Source organism: Coffea arabica, chromosome 7e (genome assembly GCF_036785885.1).
Source record: "Coffea arabica cultivar ET-39 chromosome 7e, Coffea Arabica ET-39 HiFi, whole genome shotgun sequence".
NCBI lineage: Eukaryota > Viridiplantae > Streptophyta > Magnoliopsida > Gentianales > Rubiaceae > Coffea > Coffea arabica.
This window is the reverse complement of record NC_092323.1, coordinates 4,476,592-4,503,463: the sequence shown is the minus strand read 5'-3', so window position 1 is coordinate 4,503,463 and position 26,872 is coordinate 4,476,592. Positions and strand designations below refer to the sequence as shown.

Here is a 26,872-nt window from a genome sequence, read left to right as displayed (position 1 = left end):
TTTCTTCTTTAGGAAAACAAATATTCCTACTCCGACTAGTTCAAAGTAAGTATATGCCGCATTGATCCTCGGCCCTTTAAGGAGTCTCCTTACTGGGCCTCATTTTAGAAATTTAATATCTGAAAACAAATTTTTCTTTTTCATAATAGGAGTAGTGATTTTTTAGAATTCCAAATCAAGTAAATCACTGTTATTTGAGAGTGATTTTTTGAAATTCCAAGTCAATTACAAATATTCAAATTAAAAAAAAAAGAGTGTAAAGAGTGATGGAAAACATCGGAAGCTGAGAGGGTTGAGAATAATTCTGATTATGGATTTAGGGTTTATAGATTTTTGTTTGATTTGATTTCTTATTGATTGGATGATTAATGCACTGACTGAATTTCGTAATGTTCAAGAGGAGGGAATAGCCAAATAGATTTCGGGGTAGAATTGAATTAATGAAATCACGTGAGTTGTTACAGATGTCAAATTTTTAGGGTGAGACCTGATAAGGGGCTCTTAAGGGAGCCGAGGATCGGATGCACCCCTTAAGGGAGCTGAGGATCAGATGCATACATATGCATCTTAAGAGTTAATTGAGCTTTAGCACGGAGAGAGGGTTAGATTGAGTGATACAGTGGAAGAAATTGTAAAGCAGACCTCCAATTTACCCCAAAAAAAAAAAAAACCTTAGGCATAATCTTTACCATATCTCTGCATAAGAAGCTTGAAATGCATAAAAAGAAAAAAGGAAAATTTACTTTCCCTCGAGGAAGAGCTTAAGAGTTTCTTGTACCGAGGGTTGCTTTTTTGCTCTCAAGTGCTCTTACGATTGGAAGGCTGGAAAGGTCAGGTCAAAATAAATTCCGCTCACAGATACTTTATAAGAATGAGCCTGTGTACGGCAAGTCTCAACCTAAAGGAAAGCAATCATATCTAGAAATCCTGACACTACACTATCCTTGAAATAATAATTATTGGACCGAAAATTTGCAGCCATCCTTAGCGGTTGAACACCAAACTCTGTCAAAACTGAAACTGACAATAAAGACTCATCTATAACTAAATTAACAAGCAGCAACTTCAGTCAGACATATATACACATCTACAGGGAAGGCAAGACTAAATTCTGCCACTTGGTCATCTATCTCCACCTTCAAGTTCTTCATTATCCTCCATCTGGGTGTCTTCTTTGTTGACTGTTTCACCATCCCCAGCCTCTTGATTAGTATTATTACTCTGTCGAAAAAACAAACCAGCAGATGTGGAATCATCTTCCTCAAGCTGCTCTTCAGATTCCTTGTCCTTTGACTGAGCAAGCGTATAACCATTCATCCAAGATGGGCAACTATGAGTATCTCCAACAAAAGCTGGAAGTTTTGAAGATGATGAAGGACTTGAAACATTAGATATCTTTTCAGGTGAAATTTGCCTTGTGCAAGAACATTCAGGGATTGGAAAAGAGAGAAAAGATAGTTCTTTTGATCCAATGAATTCCTTTGCCAATCCATCAATCAAGTTCCGCTTAAGATGCCTGCGCACTGATTTTATCCAAGCATGGTTGGCTCGATACAAGTGCTCACGAATCTCACCCAACAGCTTGGCCACTACCTTCCTGGATGGAGATGAGCAACAGAAAACAGTTGATATCAAGGCTGGCCTTTCAAATGCTACATTCTTTCTTATTAAAAAAAAAAAAAAAGGAATTGACCAAAAATTTTGAAACAACAAAAACAACCCGAAAAATTTGAGGGACTTCAGAGTTTTACACTGTGAAATCCCAAATCAAGCGACAGCTCGGTACTCGCATCACACAGCAGCAATGCACTAGTTATCAGGGGAAGCACGCAAACTGAACAAGTAGCAGAAAGTTATCTAGGAACCAAATTACCTGTCCAACCTGAATGTCTTAGATGCAGCAAACTGGTAAAACCTGTGACCCATCACTAAACTAGCAAAATTTGGTTTTCCTTTACCATCCCGATCAAATCCAGGGATAAAAACATCTGCTTCAACACAGACTCTATAGTCTACAGCCTCCCAGAGTAACTTGTGTGCGTTAGTTCTCAATTCCATAACTGTACTTTCTGGTTCTCTATCGCTCTCGGCCACCCAACCCCACCAACCCTCAATGTTGTAATATTTCGGCCGTAAAGGTGGTGGCGGTAGCGGCCGAGGACGTGGACCTGAAGTTTTCCATGCTTCAAATTTTATTTCTTCCTTAACTGGTGGAGCCCTAGAAATTTTGTCATCAAGATTAGCCTCACGACCATATACTTTATTCAACTCCCATGATGTGCTTAAGGAGGTTCTGTCAACGACATTTTCAAACATGGCATGGAGTGGAATCAGCTTCTTCTGCCCACCAAAGACCTCGCCACCAGAAACATAAATTATTGTGTCCCACGAGTAACCATATGCTCGAAGAAGAATGCCAACCTGCAGAGCAATAGGTGTCGCATCATGATTTTGTTCTAAAATCATATCAGATCAATTGCTAAATTAGTCTTGTGTGAGCCTACTCTATCCAATTCTAACATGTGCTAAATGCAGCTACACAAGATCAGGTGACTTTCGCCTCATTTAATCGAACTAATGAAGTATTGCTTTCCTAAAGCAGGAAAAAAGTAGCAATTCTCATTTTGAGTCTTGCGGCCACTTAGTCCTCTCCCAAGTTCCCAGAAACAAGAAAGCGTTCATAATGCAAGTTGAATAGTCTTTCTTGGATATAAAACTATCAGACAAACCCTTATCCTGAGGAAAAGACAATGAGGTTGCAGGCAGGTAAAATTTGATCTTGAAAATTCACTACCTGTGCCAACAACATTACTCCCCAATTCCAAGAAAGCAAGAAATCTTTCCAAAGAAATTTTATGTTAAACAGGCTACAGAGAAAAGTTAATGCTCCAAGGAAGGAGGGGGGAATTAGAGTTCCATGTTGATGGAACAAGTACATAAAGCATATTTAGAAACACTTGAAGACTTCATATTGATGGTGAGGATGGAGAAATACCTCCTCTGGCATAAGAGGACACAAACCATTGAGCCGCTGCTTTGCTGAATCTACAGAGAGATTTCCCTTGATGATCCCACGCTTGATCATCCATGACCGTTTATGCTGAATGAGTTCAGTGTGCACATCCTAGGAACAACAAATATCCACACATAAAAATGGGATGCTCTTAAAGCTTTGGGACTCTTAAGGTCTTTCATATGCTTATGATGTTACAGGAATTTATACTTGATACCTGAAAGAGTTCAGCACAGCCATAATATGCCAGAGCCTCTCTTGTCATCCCTGGTTCATAGGCAATAAATGGCCGTCCAGAAGCTCTTAATCTGCAGGAATACCAAAAATAAGCAGAAAGTATCATGTGTTTCTGACACCAAGAAAAGTGTGAAGTAGCACACCTATCCAGAACTTTTGTAGCAAGTTCCTCAACCTCCTCTCTGAAACTCAAAGCATGATAAGCCACCCTGCATCTCAGCCTCTGATACTCTTCAAGATGAGGAGGAAGTATTGCCTGGATAAAATCATATATAAAAAAAAGGTCAACACTCAACACTATTTCTCAAATGGTTCTGTTGCTTTGTCTTATGTAGAGCTACAATGGTTTTTAGGGCTAGAAATTTATCATTCAAGTTAATGTGTTAACTTCATTCCTGTACTAGTCTTTTGGCACATGATCCCCAACATTTTATTCTCTAAAGTCATTCAATGTCAAAGATAGAATTGAAGTAATAAACCAGGTCAACCAACTAAAATAGCAGAAATCCAGGTTCACAGAGAAATTCAGATAGAATATGAGCCAAATTTCTGCGAACATTAGAACAACTTTTATGTCCTTAAAAGGCAGAAAAAGAAAAAAAAATAAGGGTGCTCGGATGTATCATTTACCAAGAAAACATATGACATAAATATCATACTTCATAGTCATGTTCATGGTACAAGCTACAAAAGTTGTTACTCAAATCTTAGAAAATGAAATGTATTTGCACATGCCTGCAAGCCTCCGCCTTCAGATATAACAAGTTCAACAACTGAGTGCCTACTCAAGACTGGAAGAACGTGATGTTGATAGAAATGTGGCGATGCAGAATTTGAAACCTTAAAAGAAGGAATTTCTTTTTTCCTCCTTGCTCCTTTTAGATGCTTGGGTAGGGTTTTGACAATTTTGACATCCTTTGCTAGAGCAGCTATGAACTGATCCTCATTATAGAGGTAAGCAAAACTCTTGAACTGAGTGCTGCATGGACCATACAAAGAACACTCTGATTCAGCTTTGATAATGGGAACTCATGCATGACACACAAATAACCATCCTATAATTTAGCTCCTTTACAATACGCATTAAGTGAACCTGATTCCTTTGCTGCTTGTAGTGGACTGAAGTTCAGGAATAACTAATGTTGCATTGAGGAGACGGGAAACTACAACAGCATCACATATCTGCCAGAAATAAAGACCTTTGAACAGCATGCCTTTCTTTTGAAAATTTGAGTTAATAAAATAAGCACAATTCCAAGGCAACATTTCTGTTTGCATGCAGCATCCTTACCGAGTTCCTGATCTCATGAAAACCGCCTCGTATCCGTACAAAAATGAATCCACTTGTTTTATGAATAGGAGCTGTCTCAATAACAAGACAAGATAAGAATGAGAATTTCATGTGGATTCAGTTTTTGCTAGCCTGTAAAAACCAATATTTAGCTTATCTTTGATACTTTTCTGGGTCAAACAAAGTTCAAGTTACATATCAAGTAAACAAAGTTCAAGTTACATATCAAGTATGTTATAGTGAATCTTAAACTATTTCACAAAAGGATTACCATCCATTTCATTTCACACGTCAAACCGTCTAAGGAAACTGCAAATGATGAACAGAGAAAGCACTCCCTAGCTAGAGACACTAACAGTGACTGATTGGGTAGTCGTGATGTAACTTAGGCAAGATTACACACTTCCAACCTTCTGACACCTATGGTCGTGCAACATTGGAGGCACTTATCTAGATTGAATGGTGCCAGTTGATTTGATGGGAGCACCAACCTTTCAAAATCCACAAATACACACAGTATGAGGGACTATTTTGTATTTGGGAGGCCAAAGCCCTTTATACAGCAGAATCACTATGTTACTACAATTACCAACTAAAAGGTTTTCAAAACCCCATTACGACATAGGCCATAGTAGAGGCAATTTCTGACTTGAAAAGGAAATGTACACGTCGCCAATTATGTGGAAGAATTTTCCAAAAAGAAAAAAGGAAAACCCTTTGTTGCTGAAGCTTGAATAGACAATCATGCTGCAAGTGTATCTGATCATTTTGTGAGTTAAAAAGAACAACAGCAATAACCAACAGCTTTATGCATAAAATGCAACAATGATTCCAGTAAAATAACCAACATTTTGTCTAAATTCTCTTGACCAGTTTGAGGCCCTTATGGCGGGCCAGATTGTTGTAAAGATGGTGATGGTTTACCTGCATAATTTTCTCTGGGGTTTGCATAGGGATGTAAGGATTCAAGAAGCCTAACTGGTCCCCAAAGTCTCTGGTATAAAGGATTCTGCAGAAGCAAGGAATGCTATAGCAAAATTAGTTCATGCAACAGATGTAGAATTTAAAGAATGGGTATTCACAATTCACAAAAAGGAGACTCTCCCCAAGGTTGTTTACCAAAATGTTGTGTTTTTAAGTTAAAATTAGAAAAAGAAAAAGAAATTTGTCCTCTTTACTGGTTTTCCATCATAAGTATGGAATTGATTCCTATCAAATTGACTCTTTTGAGTAGATTTTAAAGAAATTGACGTCAGCTTACTTATTCTTTTAGACTAGATGTCTCCAAATTCTCTCCCTTCTCCACCATAGTTGGCCTATCGCTTTACTTATTCTTTGCTTCCAAATTCTCTCCTTCTCCTCCATAGTTGGCCTATGATTCTTTGCTTCCAAATTCTCTCCATCTCCCCCATAGTTGGCCTATGGCTTTTTCTCAATCCTCATTGTCACTTATAATACTCATCAATGCAGCATATTCATTTAAGAGAGACAGATAGATTAATAAAGATTGAACTACAGTGTTTGTTTGCATCAATAGTTGCAGTTTTTACCAAGCATGACAGCATTTTGGCATATGCTGTAAACAATGATGGTCAAGTTTAATTTACGTATTGATTCAGAAAGGGTGGAACAAGCCTACAAGCTAAGCATTACAACTGGGGATGCACAAAACAGGCTGGCCTCTCACTGCTCCTCCCAATAGATATTGCAGCCAGAAACTTTATCTTGTTTTCACATAAAACTTTGAAGTCGAATTCGTGAAGCTGGGGATACAAAAAAAAAAAAATCGAATTCTCTGTTGTCCAGCGAGGAAGATTTCTCAAGAGACAGACTTTAAAGTCATTTTTCAGAATCCCTTCCGGAGTTATATTTAATTTCAACTTAAAACCACAACATTATGGCAAACTACCCCCCCCCCCAATAGGAGCATACTAACCAGCTTAAGTACAAGGCAAAGTAGAACATTCATAAATAAATTGATCACATACGAACCAAATATAAGATGAAAATCTTTGTCAAAAAGAAGAACAGAATCCTAGGAAAAAAGAGTATAAGTAGACAACTGGAATAAAGAAGAACATTAACGTCGAAAAGAAAAAATAAAGAATAACCTTTGAGGAGACCCCACTAAATCCACGCTAAAACAGAATGCATCATAAAAGATTAACTCGTAAAACAACTTGACCAGTCTAGAATTGGTCATAAGATTCTCATAGTTAGCTAAAATATCAGTTCCGAAACTGAAAACCAATAATCATCAATCAAGCAGCTGCTGCTCCAGACAAACAAATCCAAGCAGCAAAAAAAAAAATCCAAAAAAAGAAGAAAAATAAAAACATAACACAGCTAATCAAACAGCAAAATACAGAATAAAGTTCAGATCTTTGAAAGGGTCTAAGCACAGTACATTATTAGAAAGATCTACATTCTCAAAAATGGGTCTCCAAGAAAAAATTGTGATAGAAGACTGGTAGTCCGAAACGCCCCCATCTGTATATCTAGCGAGTAAAAAGTGTGTAAGGATAGAGAAAGTAGATAAAACCAGCCCAACCAAACCAACCCACTTCAGTCTTGACTTAATCTTGAACGCAATCTTGCCATCCCCTTTCAGTGCCACCCACTTCATCTCTTATCACACCATGAGCAGATACAGCAAACCTTACATGAGAGTAACGAACAAAGACAAGTCAAAAGGGACAGTGACACATGTGAGAAACTTCCTCGGATAGTTTTAAGGTTGTAGTTGCTGTTAAATTAAAGAAGTTGGGCTAGAGTTGGGACATTGGAAGAACAAGGGAAGAGCGCAACGTTCAGACAGCCATGGAAAGTTTTTGGGCATTTAGCGTTTAGTGGTGAAAATAGAAACCTAGTCTAGTTAAGGACGCGTAAGTTTCATGGCAATGTCGGAGAAAAGGAGAAACAAGAGTTGATTTGGCTGTAGGCTGTAGCCCGTTCCGTGAGTTGTACTTGCGGATAGAGGCACGTGAGGATTCGTCTTTGTTAGGTATAATTAAGGTTATCAGTCACGTGACTTGATCTGTTTCTCACGTGATATTTAAGCAGGTTGGAATCTGGTGCTTCCCGGAGGCGCCGCCTCTTTCTTGATGGTGCCACTCCCCCATTGTTTAGACGGAGGCGTTTTTGTTAATTAGTCTACCTCGTCTGTGTAATCCAGTAATAGTAGTAAGTTTGTTTGGATTGCCTTGATTTTAGATTAAATAATTTGTTTCACAAATTTCAATCATTTTTTTATCTCATATACATCACATCACAAAAAGTGCTACAGTAATTATCTCAAATAAATTATCAAAATAAACTCCTGTCCAAACAAATTCACTAAGTGTTATTTTTAGGTGTTTTACTAATACTTTATTCACTTGTGAAAATTTACGAATTTTTCATTCTAAATGAAAAAAATATGATATGCCGTGTGTCCCCTTTTTTATTTTTTTTAAAATGGTAGTCATGCTCCTTCCAATCACCTTGGGTGGCTAAAACCTTAAATTTGGAATTTCTAAAAAGAAATTAAAATAGGAGATATCCTCATGCTATACCAAATAATATATTAGATCCTCATATTTATTTATTGCCTTTTTTTTACTATCAGTGAAATATTTTGAATTCGAGATTTCTCACCCACATTTCTTCTTTCCGTACCACCTATCCGATCCGTCTCCCCAACCTCATAGTTTACGTTATGTTTCTTTTTTGGGGCACAATATCTTTTTCTAAGATTTGGTGCATTTGGTTGTTACCAACAAGCACATAATAATAACAAGTATGGACAAATATTAAATCGCTAAATGTATCGGTTAAAGGTGTTTGACAAAAAAAATGTATAGATAAAAAGGTAAGAATTAAAGTCATTATGATGTTTTTAGTATGAAACTAACAATGAAAATTTGTAAGTAGTAATTAATTTTTAAATCATAGAAGTTTTGAGTATGACCTTTTTTTTTTCAATGTAACTCATAGCAGTAATTAACTTTTTTCCTTTGATTATCTTCTTGTTTTTACCAAACTATAATGTTCAATAAATTTTTTTTCCTTTTTTTTTAACCCTTCCATTCTTCTCCGGACACTCCTTATTTTCGAGTGACGGTGAGGAAGACTCTTCCTCTTGTTACCGGGTCAATCCAATAGTGTATATATCCTTACAATATATAAGAGGTACTTTTGCCTTACTGTTCAAGGCTAGTTTCATCTGCTCTTCCAAGGCCTTACCCGTCATTTTGCCCTCCATCCGGTGTTGCTTATATATTTTCTCCTCCTCTTACGCAGGACAATTTTGTGTGTAAGAAGTGGAGATTTTTTACCTTCATATTACGCTTTTGCCCTTGATCTACTTATTGTTCCTTTGTTTACCCTCAATAAATTCTTTTTTTTTATGGTGCTGTGAGTGTTATGAAATTGGGCTTTTTTGTCAATTTCTTTGACAAGATTGCTGGGTTAAATCAACAAACAGTAATCTCAGTCTCCAATTTACACTTTCCTCCTTAAAGATGCCTTTCTTGTGGATTACTCCCTCCGTCCCGTTTTGTTAGTCTTGGTTTTTTTTTCACACAGATTAAGAAAGTGTAATTAATTTGGTTGGAAACATAAATTTAGATTAATAATTTCCTAAAATACCCTTATGCTAATCACGAAGAGTGCCAATTAATATCAGTTACAGCTAATGGGTTAGTATTGGAAAAGCTCAATGTATTCAATGTAGTGGGTTAGTATTTAATAACAATGTATTAATAACAAGATATTTAATAAGGGTATTTTAGACAATTTGAAAGATTACTACATTTCTTAATGGGAAAGTGGACTACAATTTGGGACAGACGAAAAAGGAAAACAAGACTATCAAAGTGGGACGGAGGGAGTATAAGATTTTAGCTTGAGGTCATCATTGGAAAGTAAATTTTATGCCCCCACTTGCATGAATCTGCTGTTCCCAATGCCATATTAAGCACAATGGTATACAGATTAGTCATGCGCATATGTATTGTACTGATCTCCGTCAATTTGCTTTGTTCTATTTGCTTTCATCTCCCACTGCTTTGCTTCCTTTGCATTGCCGCTGCTGGTACTCATCCTTTTACTTCCTTCTGTTTTATATTTTATATTATATATTTCCTCATTTTTGTTCCACCAAATCTGGATAATGATCCCGCACATATAATGCACCTGAACACGATTACGCTCCGTCTGCGCAAAACACTAAGCTTAAACTTATAATAAACTTTTACCATCCACTAACAAATTACGTTTGACCAAACTAACTTATAAAACTCAATGCTCAGTTCAAAATAAAACAATACTATACACATGTGAACAAAGATTCCAACTATACAAAAAAAAAAAAAAAAAACAACAACAAAAAGCTGCAGCTTCACAGACATCTTTTACATAAAATAATTTCTGCAACTCACAATTAGCTACATAAATAAACAAACATTTTCCCATGTTTTACTTCAGAAAATTTAACCCAAGTAACTTTCCCATGTTTTACTGCCAATCTTTCCACACAAGCATTTTCCTAATACCTAAAACAAAACAGGCCAACCCCCAGGCACCACCCGCGCCTCGCGCGGGAAAAACAACCTAGTATATATATATATGTGTGTGTATGTGTGGGTGTGCGTGCGTGTGCGCACGTGTGTCTTTCTTTTTCTTTTTTTTTTTCTCCTTCGAAATAAGTTGATGCTGGCGCACACGTGAGACAAAAAGCTAGTAATCGAAATGTGGGAAATGCAAAGCTTGGGTTGAACGTGCAAGAAAGTTACATTTGTGTTGTAAAAAACCTTTTTGCTTTTCATTAATTCCCAGACCAGACATGTGTAATTACATATCATTATTACCCAAGAGTCGGCAGTTTTTTCTTTTACTTTTTCCCGCTAAGGAAACACTCTAGAGAGTTTTGGCAAATGCTCTTATAGTATAGACATGGTACGTGTATATGGAGAATATATTTAGTAAGATCCTATTTGATGAATCTTAATTAAGCATATAAATTTAGTAGATTCAAATCTTAATATATTCAAACGTAATTGATAATTAAAAATTAAATATCTGAATTAATTAAGTAATATTAAGTTTTTTAGCCAAAACTTGGTCGCAAAAATAAGTGATAAATTATTCACTTATTATTAAATATGATATACATTTAAATGTATTAAATTTAATATTTAATAATTTAATGAATTCAAATTTTAAATTTCATTTTTATCAAGCGGGCCCTAAATATTTGTAAATCAGAAAGATCAGAACAAGACAAGTTGATTGCGATTTATCTTTATGTGCCAGTGGTACGATAAAGTTAGAATAAACTCATACTTTTTACTATTACTTTAGTAAATATCTTTACTAAAGTTTCCATTATCCAATTGCCTTTCCTTATTATTTTATAAATTTCTGTTCCAGTTTTGTCAAAAATTTTTTTTTTTTTTCTGTTCCAGTTGTTAACTAACTTTACTCTCGAGCACTGTTGCGAGAAATTTCTTTTCATAACTTGACACGAGAAATTATTATACACGCAAGTCAAACAAAAATTCGGGATGTATTAAGCACTTCTTACGTGATCTTTATCGAGCATCAGGAAAGGTTGGTGTTACGCATTTTCTATTTCCTACCGATACTCCGCTTAAATAATTACCGACCAGTATTTTTGACACGCTCTAAGTGTGTGCTTGTTTCAAAAAAATGTATAATTTTTTTTTTTTTACATTAAGTTATTACATATCAGGGTAGACATGTATATTAATTTTAAAGGGATTAAATGCAGAAAATTCCCTTGAACTTTACTTTTGTTATGTTTCACTCCCTCGAATTCATTAAATAAGCACTTTGCCCTTTAACTGATATTTTAAAACCAAAGTACCTTTGTTATTTTATTTTTTTTCTTTTTTACTTATTCACGACCTTTATTTTTTTCAACTACTTTCTTGTACTATTTATTTACTTTTTACGATCTAAATTTATTACCGTTGTTATTAAAACTAAGTTATTCGGACATATTGGTTTAAGTAATATATGAAATAGAATATTGATTTTAGTAGTAGTATCAATGGTTGTTGGGTAATGATTGAGATCGAGACAACAGATAGGACAGATTAAAAGTGAAAAATCCAAATTACTCAAACAAAGAACAATTAGGTAAGAGGACCAGTGGCGGACATGTCCATGACCCAAAATCGGCATTTGGACGAGAAGGGAGGCGAGGACCGAGTCCCACCAAACCCAATTCAATAATTTCTTAGTTTCCTCTGGTACCAAATACCGTGTTTGTTTTTTTTTTGGTGGGGGCTGGGGGGAGAGGTGGGGGTGTTATATGGTCCTTTACAGTTTTTTACCAACAGCTCAAATTCGGTCATAGCATTAGCACTAGCATTCCATTTACTTTTCTCGGATCAACTGTTCCCAAAGTTTTTCCGATTTCTTGTTAAATCCTTCTCTTGCACTTTACTCTTATCTCCCGTACTCATGAGCCAAGACTTCAGTTCTGCTTTGAAAAGAAATTCAGGTTGCACATCAAGCTGCTGACACAGTGGCATGTCAGCTGATCAGGTTAGTTTCCCCTGTTGTTCAACTTTCACGGGTTTTTTTTTTGTTTTTCTTTATTTTAATATTTATATTTTATCGTGGGTTTTGGGTGAGATTGGAAGTGTGCCTTGTTGGATTTCTTTCAAAAATTAATGTCTGCAGTCTTTGCTTTCATAGCTAAGTTTGATGTCCTGGGAATTTATTTTTCCTTTTGGGTTTCTAATCCATTGGCATGTTAACAACTTTCTTGCCTTACCGCCCAGGTAAAATTTTGTTGTTTAGACTGTTTCAAAAAGGGGGTTTCGTTGTTTTAAAACCTTACAAGGCCCTTGTAGTAGTACCTCTTTTGTAGAATTTTTCGAAATAGTTTGTGCCTCGGAATTATTTTATTGTTTAACTCAATTTTTCATTGATTGAATTGCACAAATTCCCTTTTGAGCTAAACGGTAGAATTATTTGAAAGATTGCCTCATTTTGCCATCCCGCCTGAAATTGTTGAAGCAAGTTTGCTTCAGGACTTGGTCCTTTGACACTGCAATATTACATCAATTTTAATCAGAAATAACAAAAGCTGATTGTGCGTTACTTTTAGTATCGGTTGAAAGTGGGAACTTGAGCATGGACATGGTAGACCATTATTGTTTGCAGATTAAGCTTTACATCCGTTTAGATTGATCCTTGTGGTTTCTTTAGTTAGGTTTTCAGTTCATTGGGCAACCAAGGTGGGGTACTGGGAAGAAGAGCTTTGTTTGAAAGAAAGTATGATGACTTGCTGCATTGGGCATTGTTGAAAATTAGCCTATGGAAGCACTTCTCACTTCTGTATTGAGAACTCATGATTGATTCAAGCGTATGCTAATAGTTTTATATTCTAGTATGAGATTGTGCCTTTATGCTACTAAATGGATACCCCTATTGATTTACTTACTCCAATTGCAGTCAGTAAATTACAATTTCTAAATGTGCTTTTGCAAGAACTTTTTATGTTCTAGTAGTGTGCGTAATTGAGATTCTTTATTTTTTTGGCTGCATTGAGATGCAAGAATTTTTATGTTGCCATGTTCATTGTTTGGAAGTTGTGTCAAAATATCTATTTGAGCGAAATAAACTTAGTGCGGACTAATCTTTGCGGTGCCAATTAGTGAAAAATATGCTTCTCCCTTGTCCAGTAATGTCATCCTCTGTTGCGTGTGTGGAAAGAATAAAATTAAAAAGATGCCAATTATACCAAGAATGCTCCCTCCCTAAGAACACTGCCATATTGAAAAGGCTTAAGCATTGCTAGAGGTTTTGTTTTAAACTGCAGCAATTGGCATAGAATCTCTTCTGTAGGACTAAAGTTAGATGACTTGTTATGTCCTTGATTATATAGGAAAGAGCCTGTTCCATTCACTTCATTTGATAATTTACTTCTTTCCTGACAGTGATCCATTGCACGGTACTCTCCAAGATGCTGTCTTTGTTTGACACTGGAAACGGACCAAAGAATGGTTCACAAAGCTGATTTAGTTATCATTGGAATATCAGTTGGTCTTGCTTTTGGTGTTCTTATTGCATCTCTGGTGTTTTTTGGTGTTCGCTGGTACAAAAGACGTGCTAATTTGCGGCGTTGTGCAAATGAGCGCTCTGTAGCTACTCTTCCTATCCGTACAAATGGAGTTGGGACAAGCATTGACAATAGTGCATCTCTCTCAACTTCTGTAGTCGTTAAGGAATCGGAGCATAATTCAAAAAATTTGCAGCATTCTTGGTGGAATCACCACAGTAAAGATAGATTTGCTTCTCCATCTGGCATACCAACATACTCTTACAAGTATGTTAAAACTCTTAACTTCAAAAAATTTCTGCTCTTCTTAGATTGATACATTTATGTTCAAAGTGATGTGATGAATCTTTCCATCCTTTCGTGATTTATCAAAGTATAGAAACTCAAAGTTGGAATTTCTGGCTGTAATGCTCTAAACATGAAAAATTATCATTGCTTAATGGATCCTATCTCTTTGGTTTTTTTTTTTTTTTTTACATGACTTAGCGTAAGAGTTTCATGCGTCCTGTTCTATTAAGAATTGTTATTGTGGAAGTTGCAAATTCTTCATTATCTCCTATGCCAGTGTATGATTTTGTGAAATTTCCAGGCTACCTCCTTGGAATCTATGGAAAATAAAAACACTGTCTAACGTGTCTTCCAATTACCTAGTGTTAGTTTTCTGGGAGCACTTTATAACTGATGATTTACTTGCTTAAGAAATTTTGAGGTCTAATGAGTAGTCTAATACCATAATTAATATTAACCTCATCTGTCATGGGGGTATAAGATGGCTGTAATGTATAACAAACCAGGTGCTGACATTAACAGTTGCATAAAATTTCTGGCATCAGACTAGATATTTGCTTTATAGTTTGAGATATTTTATGTGCACTTTTAGGGACATCCAAAGAGCAACACAGAACTTCACTACTATCCTGGGCCAAGGATCATTTGGTCCAGTCTATAAAGCTGTAATGCCTGCAGGTGAAGTGGTTGCTGTGAAGGTTCTTGCTTCCAATTCCAAACAAGGGGAAAAGGAGTTCCATACAGAGGTAACTACTACATATCTAATACACGATAGTTTAGCTTGTTACCCAAAATGAAGAACAGCATTTCATTTTACAAGGAAAAGAAAGGAAGTTTGAGATAAATGACCTGAGAACGTGGACCATTCAATTCAATGCAATTCTTGCTTTATCACATCTATTATGATCCTGAATCCAGTGAAATTGGACTGCACTCACATTGGCCTGATTCACTTGCAGGTTTCTGTTCTGGCTAGGCTGCACCACCGAAATTTGGTTAATTTGGTCGGATATTGTGTGGATAAAGGACAACGCATTCTAGTTTACGAATTCATGAGTAATGGAAGCTTGGCCAACCTTCTATACAGTAAGTTTAGCGTGTAGCTTTGTGTATTGATACGCGCCTGTCTTGGAAACTACATTTGATTATGCAGTATTTTGACTGCAATCTGATAATGTCTTGTTCAGGATGGAGTTTTGGTGTTGATTTTCATGCTCTTATCATTGTGGTTAGTGGTTCAACATGATATGAACTTCTCTATAGAAAAATAAACATGAATGGGATCTATGGCAGAGGAAGCTTTTATGGTGAAAAATGAAGATGACACTATGAAATTGTGTGTATCTTTACATTTGTGTAGCTGTGACATGGTGCAGGTTATGAATGGGCATGACAGATAAACCTTTAAAATGAGAGGCTTTGGCTTCTGACTTACCCAAAACCTGGAAGCTTCTGTGGGTTTGTCATGAGTGGGCAGAAAGGATAAACCAGATTAGAAGTTCTGTTCTTTTTTTCCTTCTTTTTATTTTATTGCTTTGGTGGTTTCTGTAAATATTAAAACCCTGTGCCGCAGAAAAGTCCAATATCAGAATGGTTTAGAATAAATTGGCATTTTCCTGGCTCAGGTTGGTTACTATTTTACTTGCCTGTTGACGAGTGCTCTAGAAATATTACTAGCCTATCTACAGCCTCTGAAAAATAGCTAAACTACCTGGAACATGATTTACTAGGTTCTCAATGTTGTCTTGTCGATATTCGTACTTGTGCACCAGTGCTTTTTCAGTTCCATTAGGACTCGTATGCGTGCTGACATGGTTAGAGAGACTACTTTATGACAACAAGCAACTTAGTATGTGTGTAAAAATTTGCATCAAGACCCATATCATGAGTTTTTTGCGTACATTTCCTGTTCATTGGATGCTGAATCTTCCATGTATGTTCGCTATGCAGATGAAGGTGGACAAGCTTTGAGTTGGGAAGAAAGGCTGCAAATTGCACTTGACATATCACATGGGATTGAATATCTTCATGATGGGGTAGGCTGTGGAATATGATAAGAAATAATTGTTTTTCCTGGTTAGATGATTTTATTCTCGAATCTCGTGTTATTTCTTGCAACAGGCGGTTCCACCCGTGATACATCGAGACCTAAAATCTGCTAATATATTGTTGGATCATTCAATGAGAGCTAAGGTAAGTCAGTAGTGCCTTGTATGCTTTGAAGCTGGTCTTAGTGCATGATACTTGATCAGCATATTACAGTGAGGATTGTTGTCTACTTTTTGCCATCCCTTTGTCTTAGTTATGTTTGGAGGGATTTTTTCCTAATTTCCCCCATGACTAGGTTGCTGATTTTGGATTGTCGAAGGAAGAGGTTTTTGATGGTCGTAATTCAGGCCTTAAAGGTACATATGGGTACATAGATCCCGTGTACATAGCCACAAACAAGTTCACAATGAAGAGTGACATCTACAGTTTTGGAGTTATCCTTTTTGAACTAATCACAGCTATTCACCCGCACCAGAATCTAATGGAATACGTGAATCTAGTAAGTGTAATAAGTTCTATGAATATCCTATTTCTGCTCTGCCTCTGCTTTTTTATCTGTCTGGTTATCTTTCTGTTTTTTTTTTTCTTCTCTCCTCTTCACTTTTGAGTTCTCCACTTAAATATTGTCTTAGTCGCAATTTTGCTGTGAAGGCTGCCATGAGTCCTGATGGAGTGGATGAAATACTTGACAAGAAAATCATCGGAACGTGTAACCCCGACGATGCAAGGAGTTTAGCTAGTATCGCTCATAAGTGCCTGCGCAAGTCACCCAGAAAACGCCCCTCAATTGGAGAGGTTTCGCAGGCAATTTTGAGGATAAAGCAGAGACGTTTGGTTAAAGAAGACACCATGTCTTTTGCAGGAGAAGAGTTTTCAAGAATGGCGAGTCATATCGAACAGCAGCAATTGGAGTTGACAAATATGGGCACTTTTAAGTGAAAAAGTTTAACTCAATGCGTGCACATTTTGATAACTGTTCTTTTCGCCTTCATATACGAATTACACCCAAGTAAATCGAGGAAATTTACACCCGCAAATGTTTGCCGTGGTTCGTTTGATAATTTCTCAATTCATCTTTTTATATTTTCAACTACTTTTTATCACACATACATCACATCGCAAATCACAGTCTCATGAATTTTTTCACCTCATAGTATAAATCAATTCTCTGAATTAAATATATACTAGTATAAGGAAAACTCCTATATAAACTCAGTTTAAATCCAGTGATTAAACTGATGCGTAGAAATACACTATTTGATCTAAAAAGTTGTTACACGGGGCATGCATCGGCTCACATTATTATTGTTTATAAAGGACGTCATGGAATTACATGAATTTTACTTTTGAAACTTCATTTACCTAATTCATCCAACTAATTTGAAAAAGTTTATTTGCATTACTTGTGTTTGGATAGTAAATTATTCTAAATAATATTTCACTTGTATCATAAATACATTTTCCAACCCACATTTTTACGTTCCCAACTATCTTTTTATCTCACATATATCACATCACAAAAGGTGTTACAATAATTCTTCCAAATAATATTCTATCCAAACAAAGTTCATGTCTAATGCTGGTAGCTAATTATGTGAAGTGTACCCAATTTTTTTTTTTTACACATTTTTGTTCAAGTCATTCATCAAACTAGATTAGCTATAATTAACAAAGGAAAGATGTGTTATTTTCATGCAGGGTAGAATATTAAATTTTACATTTGAAACTATTCATAAGGCTCTGTTTGGATTGTAAATTATTTGAGATATTTTTACTGTGTCACTTTTTGTGATGTGATGCATGTGAGATAAAAAAGTAATTGGGAAGATAAAAAAGTGTGTTAAAAATTGTAATAATGATGTAAGTAAATAAATTTTGAAAAATAATCCTCTATCCAAACAAATCACTAGTACATTATGTATAATTCATGAATATCAAAGACCGGATCAAAACATGTTCAACAAAGTCAGTCATGCTAATGATTTGACCTTTCGCACGTTAAAACAATAAAACCAGAAAAATCAACTAGAAAACGAAGAATTGATCAGACAGTTTCCTAATTTTGAATATGACAAAAACTTTTGACTTTCATCAAGTCAAAGAAGAAAATTAACAGATGTGTGCATCTTACCACCCGTGAGGCGCAATTTAGCAGTACGGGTGCTACTTTCTTTGTTCTTAGTTTTTTCTGAGAGCGTATTCGCTTGTTCTCACCCATCTAGGGCTTTTCCAATTAGCAGTGCATAAATTGAGAGAGAGAGAGAGAAATTGAGAGAGAGAGAGAGAGAGAGAGTGCGTGTGTGTGTGTGTTATCATATTATTATTGTTGTTATTATCTTTTTTAGGGCTGGAGGATTGTAATTGTAACCGGTAAATGGTGAGAACCTCGAAGAGCCGTCAGGAAGACGACGATTTTGACGATGAAGAATTCGCTTCCTCTACTCCTGAAAATTCCTCTCAAAAAGGTTGACTTTTGTTAACTTTTTCAGATATGCGTTGGGCTCTGGTGATTTTTTTTCCACATATATATACGTTTACATTTTTTTTAATGGGTTGGGTGGGCAGTGAAAGTGGAGGGAAAGGGTAATGATCAGAAGGTCAATGCTCTGCGGTCGAAGCATTCCGAGACAGAACAGCGGCGGAGAAGCAAAATTAACGAGAGGCAAGCTTTTCCCTTTCATTTTCTTTTTTCTTTTTTTTTTCCCCGGGTTGTTCTATTCTTTGTTAGAATGAGGGTGACATATCTCCTACTACTATGGGGAAATTATCGAGGGGTGGACTACTGGGTTTTTTTATTAATCAAATTAATAAAAATGGTAGCATGACTTTCATCAAATTGTTAATAAGGAGGGTAGCATGAGTTTTATGAAATTATTACTAAGGGCATGAATTCTGTGAAAATATACTGATCCATACCACACTGTGTACTGTCCTTATACCCTGTGCGATGAATTCTCTGTATATTCTTACTAATGAATATGCAAAACGTACTCCCTCTTTATTCAATTGCTTACCTAGTTCTCCTGCTCTAGTGATTTTCTCTTCTGCTATTATTTCTAGTGATAAGGTTTGTATCAGTTCACGCTTGAGTGCTAAAGTGTTCTTCTTTATTTGCAGCTGAGGATTTTGTTGTGCTCCATGGGGAGTTTTTTTATGCTGGATATTTATTTGTGATCCGTTGTTGTGCAATTTGAGGATAAGATTGCTTTGGATTCTCTTTTTTTTATGTTTAATATTGATAAGTGGAACTGAAGAATGGCTCGTACAATCCATTGTTGAGTTGGGAGGAGTAAATTAGGTGGGGTGATTAAGAAGAAGTTCCAAGGAACTTTGCATTTTTGGGAGTTTATAGGCTTGTTGAGCGAAAGAGATCCTGATTTGACTTGAGAAAATTGTGGAAACAGAGTCCAGGATGAGCGAATGAGCGTGCTAGCAGTATCTGATTTTGAAGTTGGAAATAAGGAAAGGCCTTTTTGATGTGTATTAACAGTGACTTTATAAAGTGGTTCCAAATTCTAGTATCTTGGCTCAATCAGTCTATAGTAGTGATTTCTAGAGATGGAATTTGCATATGTTTGAAATGGACCTCATTGCAGATTTATAATCTAGTGATGCATATGTTGATTCGAGAAATATATTGTATCTCATACCATCTTTGTAAGGTTTCAGATCATTAATCGATTGGTAAATGATCAATGTAAAAATTGGATTTTTTGATTTGATTCTTTTGATTAATGGATGATGCTGAGGTTAGTTGCTTTGAAAATACTCATTGCTATGTCTTCCTGTCTTATTGATTTTGCCTTTTTGCTCATTTGGCTGCTGTTAATGAGATTGCAATCTAAAATGTACTCTCTCAAGCATGACTTGGTCGATGACAATCTGTGCACGTTGAAGCTTATATATTAGAGCCCAAACTTTCTTGCCTTCTGGGCATAAGTCACAAAGTTCAATGGAGGTAAATATTATGTTTGTCCATGCAGATTCCAAATTTTAAGAGATATCATCCCTGAAAATGATCAGAAGCGGGATAAAGCTTCATTCTTGCTGGAGGTGTATTTCCTATTTCGCCCTTTACTTTTGCTGTTAGTTCTCATTCAGTGATTTTTGCCCTCTTCTCTGTTTTATTGCCAAAAACAATTTAACCAGTACATGCTGTTAAATCCAGGTTATACAGTATATCCAGTTCTTACAGGAGAGGATACAGATGTACGAAGAAACATACCAAGGTTGGAATCAGGAGCCATCAAAGTTGATACCTTGGGTAAAGTTCATTTAGTAGTTGTGCATTTGAGGTTTTTCATCCTGGGCGTGTGTGCTTATGTTACTCTCCTTTTCTTTTCTTTCTGAATGTGAATTTTCAATGACATTTCTGGATTAAAGTTTGATTACCATTTGAAATTTAGGATTAGTTCCACATTGTGGCTTCTGGACTATATTTGCGGTTGAACCTACTTGAAATTTGTATCGAATAAGTCCAGCCTAAAGTTCTAACTATACTGACTTCCTCTTAATGTGCAAATAGAGAAGCAATTCTGGGCTAGTTGAGAATTTTGTTGATCAACCACTGCTCATGAGGAATGGTTCTGGTCACGAAGACAACATCATTGTCTCTCCAACTTTGCTTTCTAATGCCCAGACGGCAATGGATTCTGAGTTGAATGGTGCTCCTCCATGCACTCCTACAGATCATCCCCAACAGTCAGGAAATGAAGAAAATTCTTCAAATTTGCTAGTGCAGCCAAATTTGTTTCATGTTGGGTCTACCGAACCTCCTCAGGGATCTTTTCCTGACCCTGAACATTTGGCTACTCACTCCCCTTCCGAATACTGGCAAGGCAAATTGAGTGCATCCGAATGCGCTGTTCCAAGCTACGAAACTAGCCAGCGAGAACAGCTGCACCCGGATAGTGGAGAAGCTAGTATCTCAAATGTTTACTCTCAAGGGTGAGATTCTGAGTTGCAAATACAGTTTGGCTCTCTCCATCTCATCTCCCCTGCATGGAACCTGCTTATTTGTTATTTTAAGGCAGAACTGGTTGTTAAATAGTCGAGCCGTATTCTTATTCTTAAGTACCTGGAAAAGCTATAGAGTTTTTAATTTTGTTATGTTGATGTATCTTGTTTATTTTGAGTTATTGAAAATTGACAGGTTGTTGAATACCCTTAAGCATGCACTCCAATCCTCTGGGGTGGATTTGTCCCAGGTCAACATCTCAGTGCAACTTGATGTGGGTAAAAGAACCAATGAAGGAACTGCTACTACAGTCATTAGAGAGGTTTCTTCTGCTTTCTTCACTCCTTTGTCCATTTCTTTAAAAATGTGAAAAGAAGGCTAGAAGCTAAAACTGATCTCTCTAATTCTTTTGCTCCGATGAAGAATGAGATTTTTAGGTACAACTTCTTTGCGTCTTAGCAAAAATCAGAATGTATTGTAAGGATGTTTCTGTTTCTTTTTAGAGTTTTGACACCATACTTCCTCTGTATGATTTATGTCAGTTCTTTCTTATTGTATTCTTCTTTTCCTTCAGGGTGGTTGTACTAGCTGCAGAGGTAGCATTGACAGTTAAGATTGTGCTAATAAATAGCTGAAAGTGGATCAAGGTTAGAGTGTCACCATCACTATTCATTTTTTATTATCTCTGAGAATATGGAAAGTTGCCTTGATTTCCAGCATTCACTCGTCTTCTGATGGGAGTGGGTAAACAAGAGGGGGTGATCAAGAGTTTCCTCCATATGGGGACTTGTAAATTTTTTTTGGTCTTTGATTTTGGATAGAGGCTTCCATTTAAGTATGAGAAGCTGCCTTATTTTACAGGAAGTTATTGAATTAAACCTCTTGCTCCCGAACCTTATTATCTCTCTCTCTTGTTATTTGGGTTCTTACGGGTAGCAATTTTCATCAGCTTCAGCAGATTTTTTTTTTTTTTTTGGTTGTCTCATTTCCTGGGAGAAAGGCAATGAGTTTCATCTTTTGATTGGAATACGTAGGGAAGAATTGGTATAAAACTCCTTTATTCGAATACTTGCTACAAGAAGGGTTGGAGTATTATAGAGCTACATTCCTTGTATAAAGCTGTAAAACATTTAGGGCATTCAACCTTTTCCATTACCTGTGCTGCAGCTTAGTCAATATTATAGAGCCAGAGGCCAGATCCTAGTTACTATTTGCAACCTTATTCAACAAACTCAATCATTCTTTTGATTCAGAGTTTGTTTTTGGATGATTGATTCTACTCTACTCTACTTTGCCTGGGGGCCAGCATTGCACGCATGCATGAGTTGTGTGTGTGTGATCAAAGAAACCTTTCTGGCAATAACAAAGGTCATTCACTACCGAATGCTTGATTCATAGGCTGCAGACAGACACTCGTGCGGGTTGGAGTAGAAGTAATCTTCTTCCTTTGGCCTGTCTGCAATGACAACTCGCTTCTTTGATCGCCCCATGCGGGTCCAATGAGCCTGGCTGACGAATGAGGAAAACTCATCCCAGCTCACAGCCCCATGATTGTACTGATCTATCAGACCAACTAAAACTTTTCTGTCGAACAGTATTGTTGTTCTGTACCCCAAGTACCTGGAGGTTTTAAAGAAATAAAACATATAAAACTGGATGAAGAGATCTATAAAACATATTTCCTCCTCCGTCAAGGAAAGTTAATGGAAAAAAGTTCGGTCATCTCACTTCGTAAATTTTGAATTCCAATACCGAAACTGACGGTAAAGATGTTTGGATTGATTGTTAACCATTTATTTCTCCAATTTGGAGAGACATCTCAGTACAAAGGTTCCAAGTAATCAGATGCAAGACGTAGCAAGATGGCAATGACTGCGTACAACCTTTTGTCCTGTGCTCGTTCACTCTTTAAGTGAAAGCCACCAGAAGAGAGGAGAAATAGTTGAACAACCAATTCTCAAACTCCCAAAACACAGGACATGGTGGTGTGAAAGTGAAACGTTGATCGAATAGAATCAGAGGTACCTGCGATGTCCTTCGACAACTTTAGCCATGTTTCCATCGTATGTTGGTGCAAATATGTCGCTTTCCAAGGATACGAGATAGTCCACTGCTGCCATCTGCGATGAATGATTTTGAATAAACCTCATGTCCGAAGAGTTGAGCAGTGTCTGCTTCTGGACCTGTTCCCCAAATTGTAGCAGTTTATGCATCAGTGATGAAACATGAAGCAGAGGCCACTTACAGATACATTGGGATGTAAAGCAAACATTTACCACTAACCAGACTCGGGAATGCAGCTTCCAAACTTCTCAATCTCCTTTGCCCACCATATGTTGCTCCAGCAGCTATATATATTCGAACATTGTGGTCGAGGCCAAGTGCACGCAATACAAGAGCTGTTTCTTCAGGTGTCAGAGGGCACAAACCTTGTTTCCGCTTCATATCAGAATCTATGACCTTCTCCTTCCACCAGGGATATTCGTATCTAAATATATTTACAACAGTCGATGACAATTTCACTTTTTTCTTTGGGTGGGAGGGAAAGGGAGAAGGTAAAGGGCAGTCGAATAGCAGAGTATTTTTATTATGGGAGGAAGAAAAAAAAAGGAATAAGAGAGGATTTTATTACCTCATTCTTGTAAGCTGCTTCACCTCATCATCATTGCAGCCTTGTGCGCAACCAGAGAAAGCTAACATGTCCATTTCATACCTGAGGTGGAGTGCCAGGAAACGCCCGTTTTGCCTCAGGATGCGGACAATTTTTCCACTCAATTCCTCTATTCTTGGAGTAAACCTGAGAGAGATAAAGTTTACCCTGCAACGCAGCTTCTGAATTTCCAGTGGTAGGCCATTGTTCGCGAGGCGGGCATCAGTTCTGTTAAAGTGCACAACTTTATACTTTCTAAAAAGTGGAAGAATCTGTCAACAATTATTCTTGACTATGAGACGACGAGCATAGCTTTTCCAATGAGAAGATAGAAAAGTGAAAAACGACTTGTTTGTTACTTCTAGCAGTGAAAATTAAGTCAAACCTGCTCATGGTAATAGGATATGTTGGACCAGCTTATGGGTGGCAACTCATAGAACTTGCCCACCTCAACTCTTCGTTTAAGCCTTGGTGGCAGCTCTTTCAATATTCGGACCTCATTCCTCAAGGATGTGATGAAATGATCAACATCAAATATGTCCTGGAAATCACTGGGAAATGAAAACATCCTGAGCCTTAATAACTCAAGTTCATATAATCACTTACAAACAATGTAAGGAGTTTCAAAATCTAGCAAACCTTGGATCAGCCCAAAAAGAAGTCTTGTCCAATTCGGGGACAATAAGAGTGACGTTTAGGTATCTGGCAAGAGCTACCATGTCGCATATCTGCAGAAACAAAAGGAACACTTTAAAAGCCAAAGCACAGGGAAGAAGAAATTCATGACAGCAGACAGCAAACTCACTGCTGCTCGCATTTGATTGAGTCCCCCGTTGCAAGAAACCATTAGATAACCGTTGTTCCTGTAGAATCCTGCAACAACCGATCACTTTCCTTGTGATTCATTTCCTTGTTAGCAGAAGTCCATGCTTGGCAGGAGTTATCTCTCAAGCCAGGTGACATGTTGACAGATTTTACATCTTGGCATTGAGTTATTACCAGCAATATGAGCATTGGCAAATAGGGCAAGACAATACTTAAATCAATCAACAAAAGAATGGATCTCATAAATTTCTGCTAATGCTGGTGATACAATTCTTAACAAGGAAAATGTCAAGGACTTATGCCCATTTATAAGTTATAATGGAATCTGTTCCTTGCATAAGATAAGAACATCGCAATGCATTAGTAAGCAAAGTACAAATCCAACCTCCAAGATTGCTAACCATTAAAAAAAGCCGGTAAAAAGACGCGATTTACTCACGCTTTGGAGTCACTTGTGAATGCAGATTGCTAATTTCCACCTGGGGATACCTATCAGCAGGAGGGTAAGAGCAGGACGGCCAGCTATTCAACAACCTAGGCCCCCAAGAATTCCCTACCGGCATCAACTGAACAACACATGAGCAAAGCAATAATGTCGTGATTGCCCTCAGAATCCACCACCTCATTCTAGGTGTAAACAAATCCACTCCATTTCTTTCTGCTTCCCTTTCACCCAAAACCTTCGGACTCACCTCCCATTGCCCCTCCCTCGCTTCATTCATCTCTTTACTGCTATTTAGTCTACACATTGCAAAACCATCAGTACTTATGCCCCCACTCTCATGAAGACTCTGGAATTCCAAAGCTCGGCAAGAAGACAGAGTTAAGTTACCATGAAGAAGAATTGAAGGAAACGGAAAGGATTACTACGTTCTGCAACACTACTAGTCCAATCAACGATGATACAGGAGTACGTAGCCGAAGCCGGAAGGGGGAAAACACAAACTTGAAAGCTTGACCGATCCAAATATTTAATGTTTACATTTTCACGAAACAAGGCAATCTCAGAAGTTAAATAACATGTAAAGTAAATCACCTTAAAAAATGTCAAGCTGTAAATTAATGCCGCTTTTAACTACTACTACTACTAACTCACTAGTAGTAACTAAACAACGCTAAAAATCTAAAGTTTGATACGACGCAACCCACCCCAGAATGCAGCATTCCTTGACAATACCAATACAGACATACACGCGGCGGCACCTACGCATGGGATCGCAAAACTCAATGAAACAGTAGTGTAAACTAAAGGTTGGGGGGGTGAAGGAGAGATGTGAAGGGAAGGACGGTGGAGTCTTTGCATTATTATTTGATAGTGGGGAGATTTGAAGAGCAGGTTAAGTTAACTAATCACTCACGGACCTCCGAAGTTGAAGAATGTTGGGATCCTGTTCGGTTTTTTAACCTTGACATTGGATGCTTGCATCTTCACTTTTTAACTTTGACACTTGGATATGGATAAACTTCAATGGCACCTAAAAGAGCTGGAGTAAAAATTTAGCTAAACAGAGAATAAAATTTATCAGCTCATGAAATGGGACTTCAATGGCACCTAAGTTTGTTTGCGAATCAATAAATCGCCTTAGCTTTGACGAAGGAATATACATAAGTTGCAAAAATGTGAGGGGTATAATCTTTTATAGATATTGTCATGGAGTAATTTTTTTTGAATCCAGTCATATAATCTAATTTTTACCACTAGGAAAAAGGATGTATTCATTAGTTTCTTAAAGAATGCCAAGAAGAACAAGACATTCGTACAAGATCGATTCTCAACAAGTTAAGTGGTACCAGCATCACTTGTGCCCACCACCCCTTTTTTCTTGTATTCATATTTGTTTCAAGAAAAGTACTAGAAGAATGAGGAAACAATAATTATAGCCATCAGGATTTATATATTTCCTTAATGAGGCCGCAAATCATCCTAGATTTTTTTGCCCATTTCGAGTTGGTGAATTCCGAATCAAATTCTTCTTCTTTGGTTGTTGCCAATCAAGGTCAATACAGATTCATAACCCTTTTCTTCTCGACCGCATATTACATCAGATCATTAAATTGCTACCCTAAATGATACTGGGACTTTTTCCCCAAATGATTCAACCCGAGCTTGTAGCTCGATATAAAGTGGAGGTAAGCTTAGGACACCATCAAAAGCATAAAAGAAAAAAAAGGGGTTAATATTATTACTTTGTACCCTTCAACTATTATAGTTGGATTCCCACTTTGATTTTTAAAATTTAAAATGAAACGGCTTAGTTCTTTAAATATAAAAATCTGTCACGCACACTTAAAGTAAAATCGTTAACGTAAGTGAAACAAATTATTGTACTTAAGTGGGATAAATTCTATGCTCTGAGGGATTAAAAGTGGAATGAACTCACAGTTTAATGACAAAAAAACTGTGATAAATTTTATATTTAGGAGTTTCATTTTAGAGGACGGGGATCAAAGTCGACATCCATGCATGGATGTATGGTTGAAGGTTG

At 36.9% G+C, this 26,872-nt stretch overlaps 4 protein-coding genes across 8 annotated transcripts; 2 read left to right on the top strand and 2 right to left on the bottom strand.

The window, feature by feature from the left end:
* Nucleotides 1-836: 836 nt before the first annotated feature.
* LOC113701873 (O-fucosyltransferase 27) lies at nt 837-7,509 on the bottom strand. Of its 2 annotated transcripts, none has more exons than XM_027222748.2 (10): nt 6,949-7,509; nt 5,466-5,568; nt 4,542-4,612; nt 4,344-4,432; nt 3,986-4,229; nt 3,394-3,506; nt 3,231-3,321; nt 2,996-3,124; nt 1,874-2,421; nt 837-1,597 (listed from the first exon to the last, which is right to left on the bottom strand). In XM_027222748.2, exons 1-10 carry the CDS (start codon nt 7,165-7,167, stop codon nt 1,123-1,125), a joined length of 2,082 nt encoding a protein of 693 aa, XP_027078549.1. In that variant the 5' UTR covers nt 7,168-7,509; the 3' UTR covers nt 837-1,122. The 2 variants fall into 2 exon arrangements, with proteins under 2 accessions (XP_027078549.1, XP_027078550.1); XM_027222749.2 differs by having other exon boundaries at nt 5,466-5,550; nt 6,949-7,508.
* Nucleotides 7,510-11,683: 4,174 nt separating this feature from the next.
* Nucleotides 11,684-16,991, top strand: LOC113702262 (calcium/calmodulin-regulated receptor-like kinase 2). The gene is made up of 8 exons (XM_027223379.2): nt 11,684-12,095; nt 13,496-13,884; nt 14,498-14,651; nt 14,865-14,991; nt 15,856-15,941; nt 16,027-16,098; nt 16,250-16,453; nt 16,606-16,991. Exons 2-8 carry the CDS (start codon nt 13,559-13,561, stop codon nt 16,891-16,893), a joined length of 1,257 nt encoding a protein of 418 aa, XP_027079180.1. The 5' UTR covers nt 11,684-12,095; nt 13,496-13,558; the 3' UTR covers nt 16,894-16,991.
* A 1,028-nt stretch (nt 16,992-18,019) lies between these two features.
* On the top strand, nt 18,020-21,804 carry LOC113702244 (transcription factor BIM2-like). 4 transcript variants are annotated; one of them, XM_027223356.2, is made up of 8 exons: nt 18,020-18,419; nt 18,520-18,616; nt 19,938-20,007; nt 20,123-20,218; nt 20,480-20,901; nt 21,107-21,233; nt 21,335-21,348; nt 21,486-21,804. In XM_027223356.2, the coding sequence occupies exons 1-8, from the start codon at nt 18,329-18,331 to the stop codon at nt 21,544-21,546; spliced, it is 978 nt and encodes a 325-aa protein (XP_027079157.1). In that variant the 5' UTR covers nt 18,020-18,328; the 3' UTR covers nt 21,547-21,804. The 4 variants fall into 4 exon arrangements, 3 of the variants coding, with proteins under 3 accessions (XP_027079157.1, XP_027079159.1, XP_027079158.1); XM_027223358.2 differs by having other exon boundaries at nt 21,335-21,388; XR_011818179.1 differs by having other exon boundaries at nt 18,021-18,419; nt 21,107-21,388.
* Nucleotides 21,805-22,040: 236 nt separating this feature from the next.
* LOC113702243 (rhamnogalacturonan I rhamnosyltransferase 1-like) lies at nt 22,041-25,397 on the bottom strand. The gene is made up of 8 exons (XM_027223355.2): nt 24,826-25,397; nt 24,367-24,434; nt 24,201-24,289; nt 23,947-24,112; nt 23,544-23,833; nt 23,195-23,399; nt 22,937-23,094; nt 22,041-22,531 (listed from the first exon to the last, which is right to left on the bottom strand). The coding sequence occupies exons 1-8, from the start codon at nt 25,133-25,135 to the stop codon at nt 22,288-22,290; spliced, it is 1,530 nt and encodes a 509-aa protein (XP_027079156.1). The 5' UTR covers nt 25,136-25,397; the 3' UTR covers nt 22,041-22,287.
* Between the last annotated feature and the right edge of the window lie 1,475 nt (nt 25,398-26,872).

Bases quoted from the DNA above. Each gene is read 5' to 3' on its own strand.
- LOC113701873 (XM_027222748.2), bottom strand. From the start codon at position 7,167: ATGAAGTGGGTGGCACTGAAAGGGGATGGCAAGATTGCGTTCAAGATT. The intron at 3,322-3,393 runs GTGTGCTACTTC...GTATTCCTGCAG, and splicing joins GCTACAAAAGTTCTGGATAG to ATTAAGAGCTTCTGGACGGC. The intron at 2,422-2,995 runs GTATTTCTCCAT...ATTGCTCTGCAG, and splicing joins GTCCTCTTATGCCAGAGGAG to GTTGGCATTCTTCTTCGAGC.
- LOC113702262 (XM_027223379.2), top strand. From the start codon at position 13,559: ATGGTTCACAAAGCTGATTTAGTTATCATTGGAATATCAGTTGGTCTT. The intron at 14,652-14,864 runs GTAACTACTACA...ATTCACTTGCAG, and splicing joins AAAAGGAGTTCCATACAGAG to GTTTCTGTTCTGGCTAGGCT. The intron at 15,942-16,026 runs GTAGGCTGTGGA...TTCTTGCAACAG, and splicing joins TTGAATATCTTCATGATGGG to GCGGTTCCACCCGTGATACA.
- LOC113702244 (XM_027223356.2), top strand. From the start codon at position 18,329: ATGGTGAGAACCTCGAAGAGCCGTCAGGAAGACGACGATTTTGACGAT. The intron at 18,420-18,519 runs GTTGACTTTTGT...TTGGGTGGGCAG, and splicing joins TGAAAATTCCTCTCAAAAAG to TGAAAGTGGAGGGAAAGGGT. The intron at 20,219-20,479 runs GTAAAGTTCATT...ATGTGCAAATAG, and splicing joins CATCAAAGTTGATACCTTGG to AGAAGCAATTCTGGGCTAGT.
- LOC113702243 (XM_027223355.2), bottom strand. From the start codon at position 25,135: ATGTGTAGACTAAATAGCAGTAAAGAGATGAATGAAGCGAGGGAGGGG. The intron at 24,435-24,825 runs GTGAGTAAATCG...CGGTTGTTGCAG, and splicing joins TTCACAAGTGACTCCAAAGC to GATTCTACAGGAACAACGGT. The intron at 24,113-24,200 runs GTTTGCTAGATT...TTCATTTCCCAG, and splicing joins TCTTTTTGGGCTGATCCAAG to TGATTTCCAGGACATATTTG.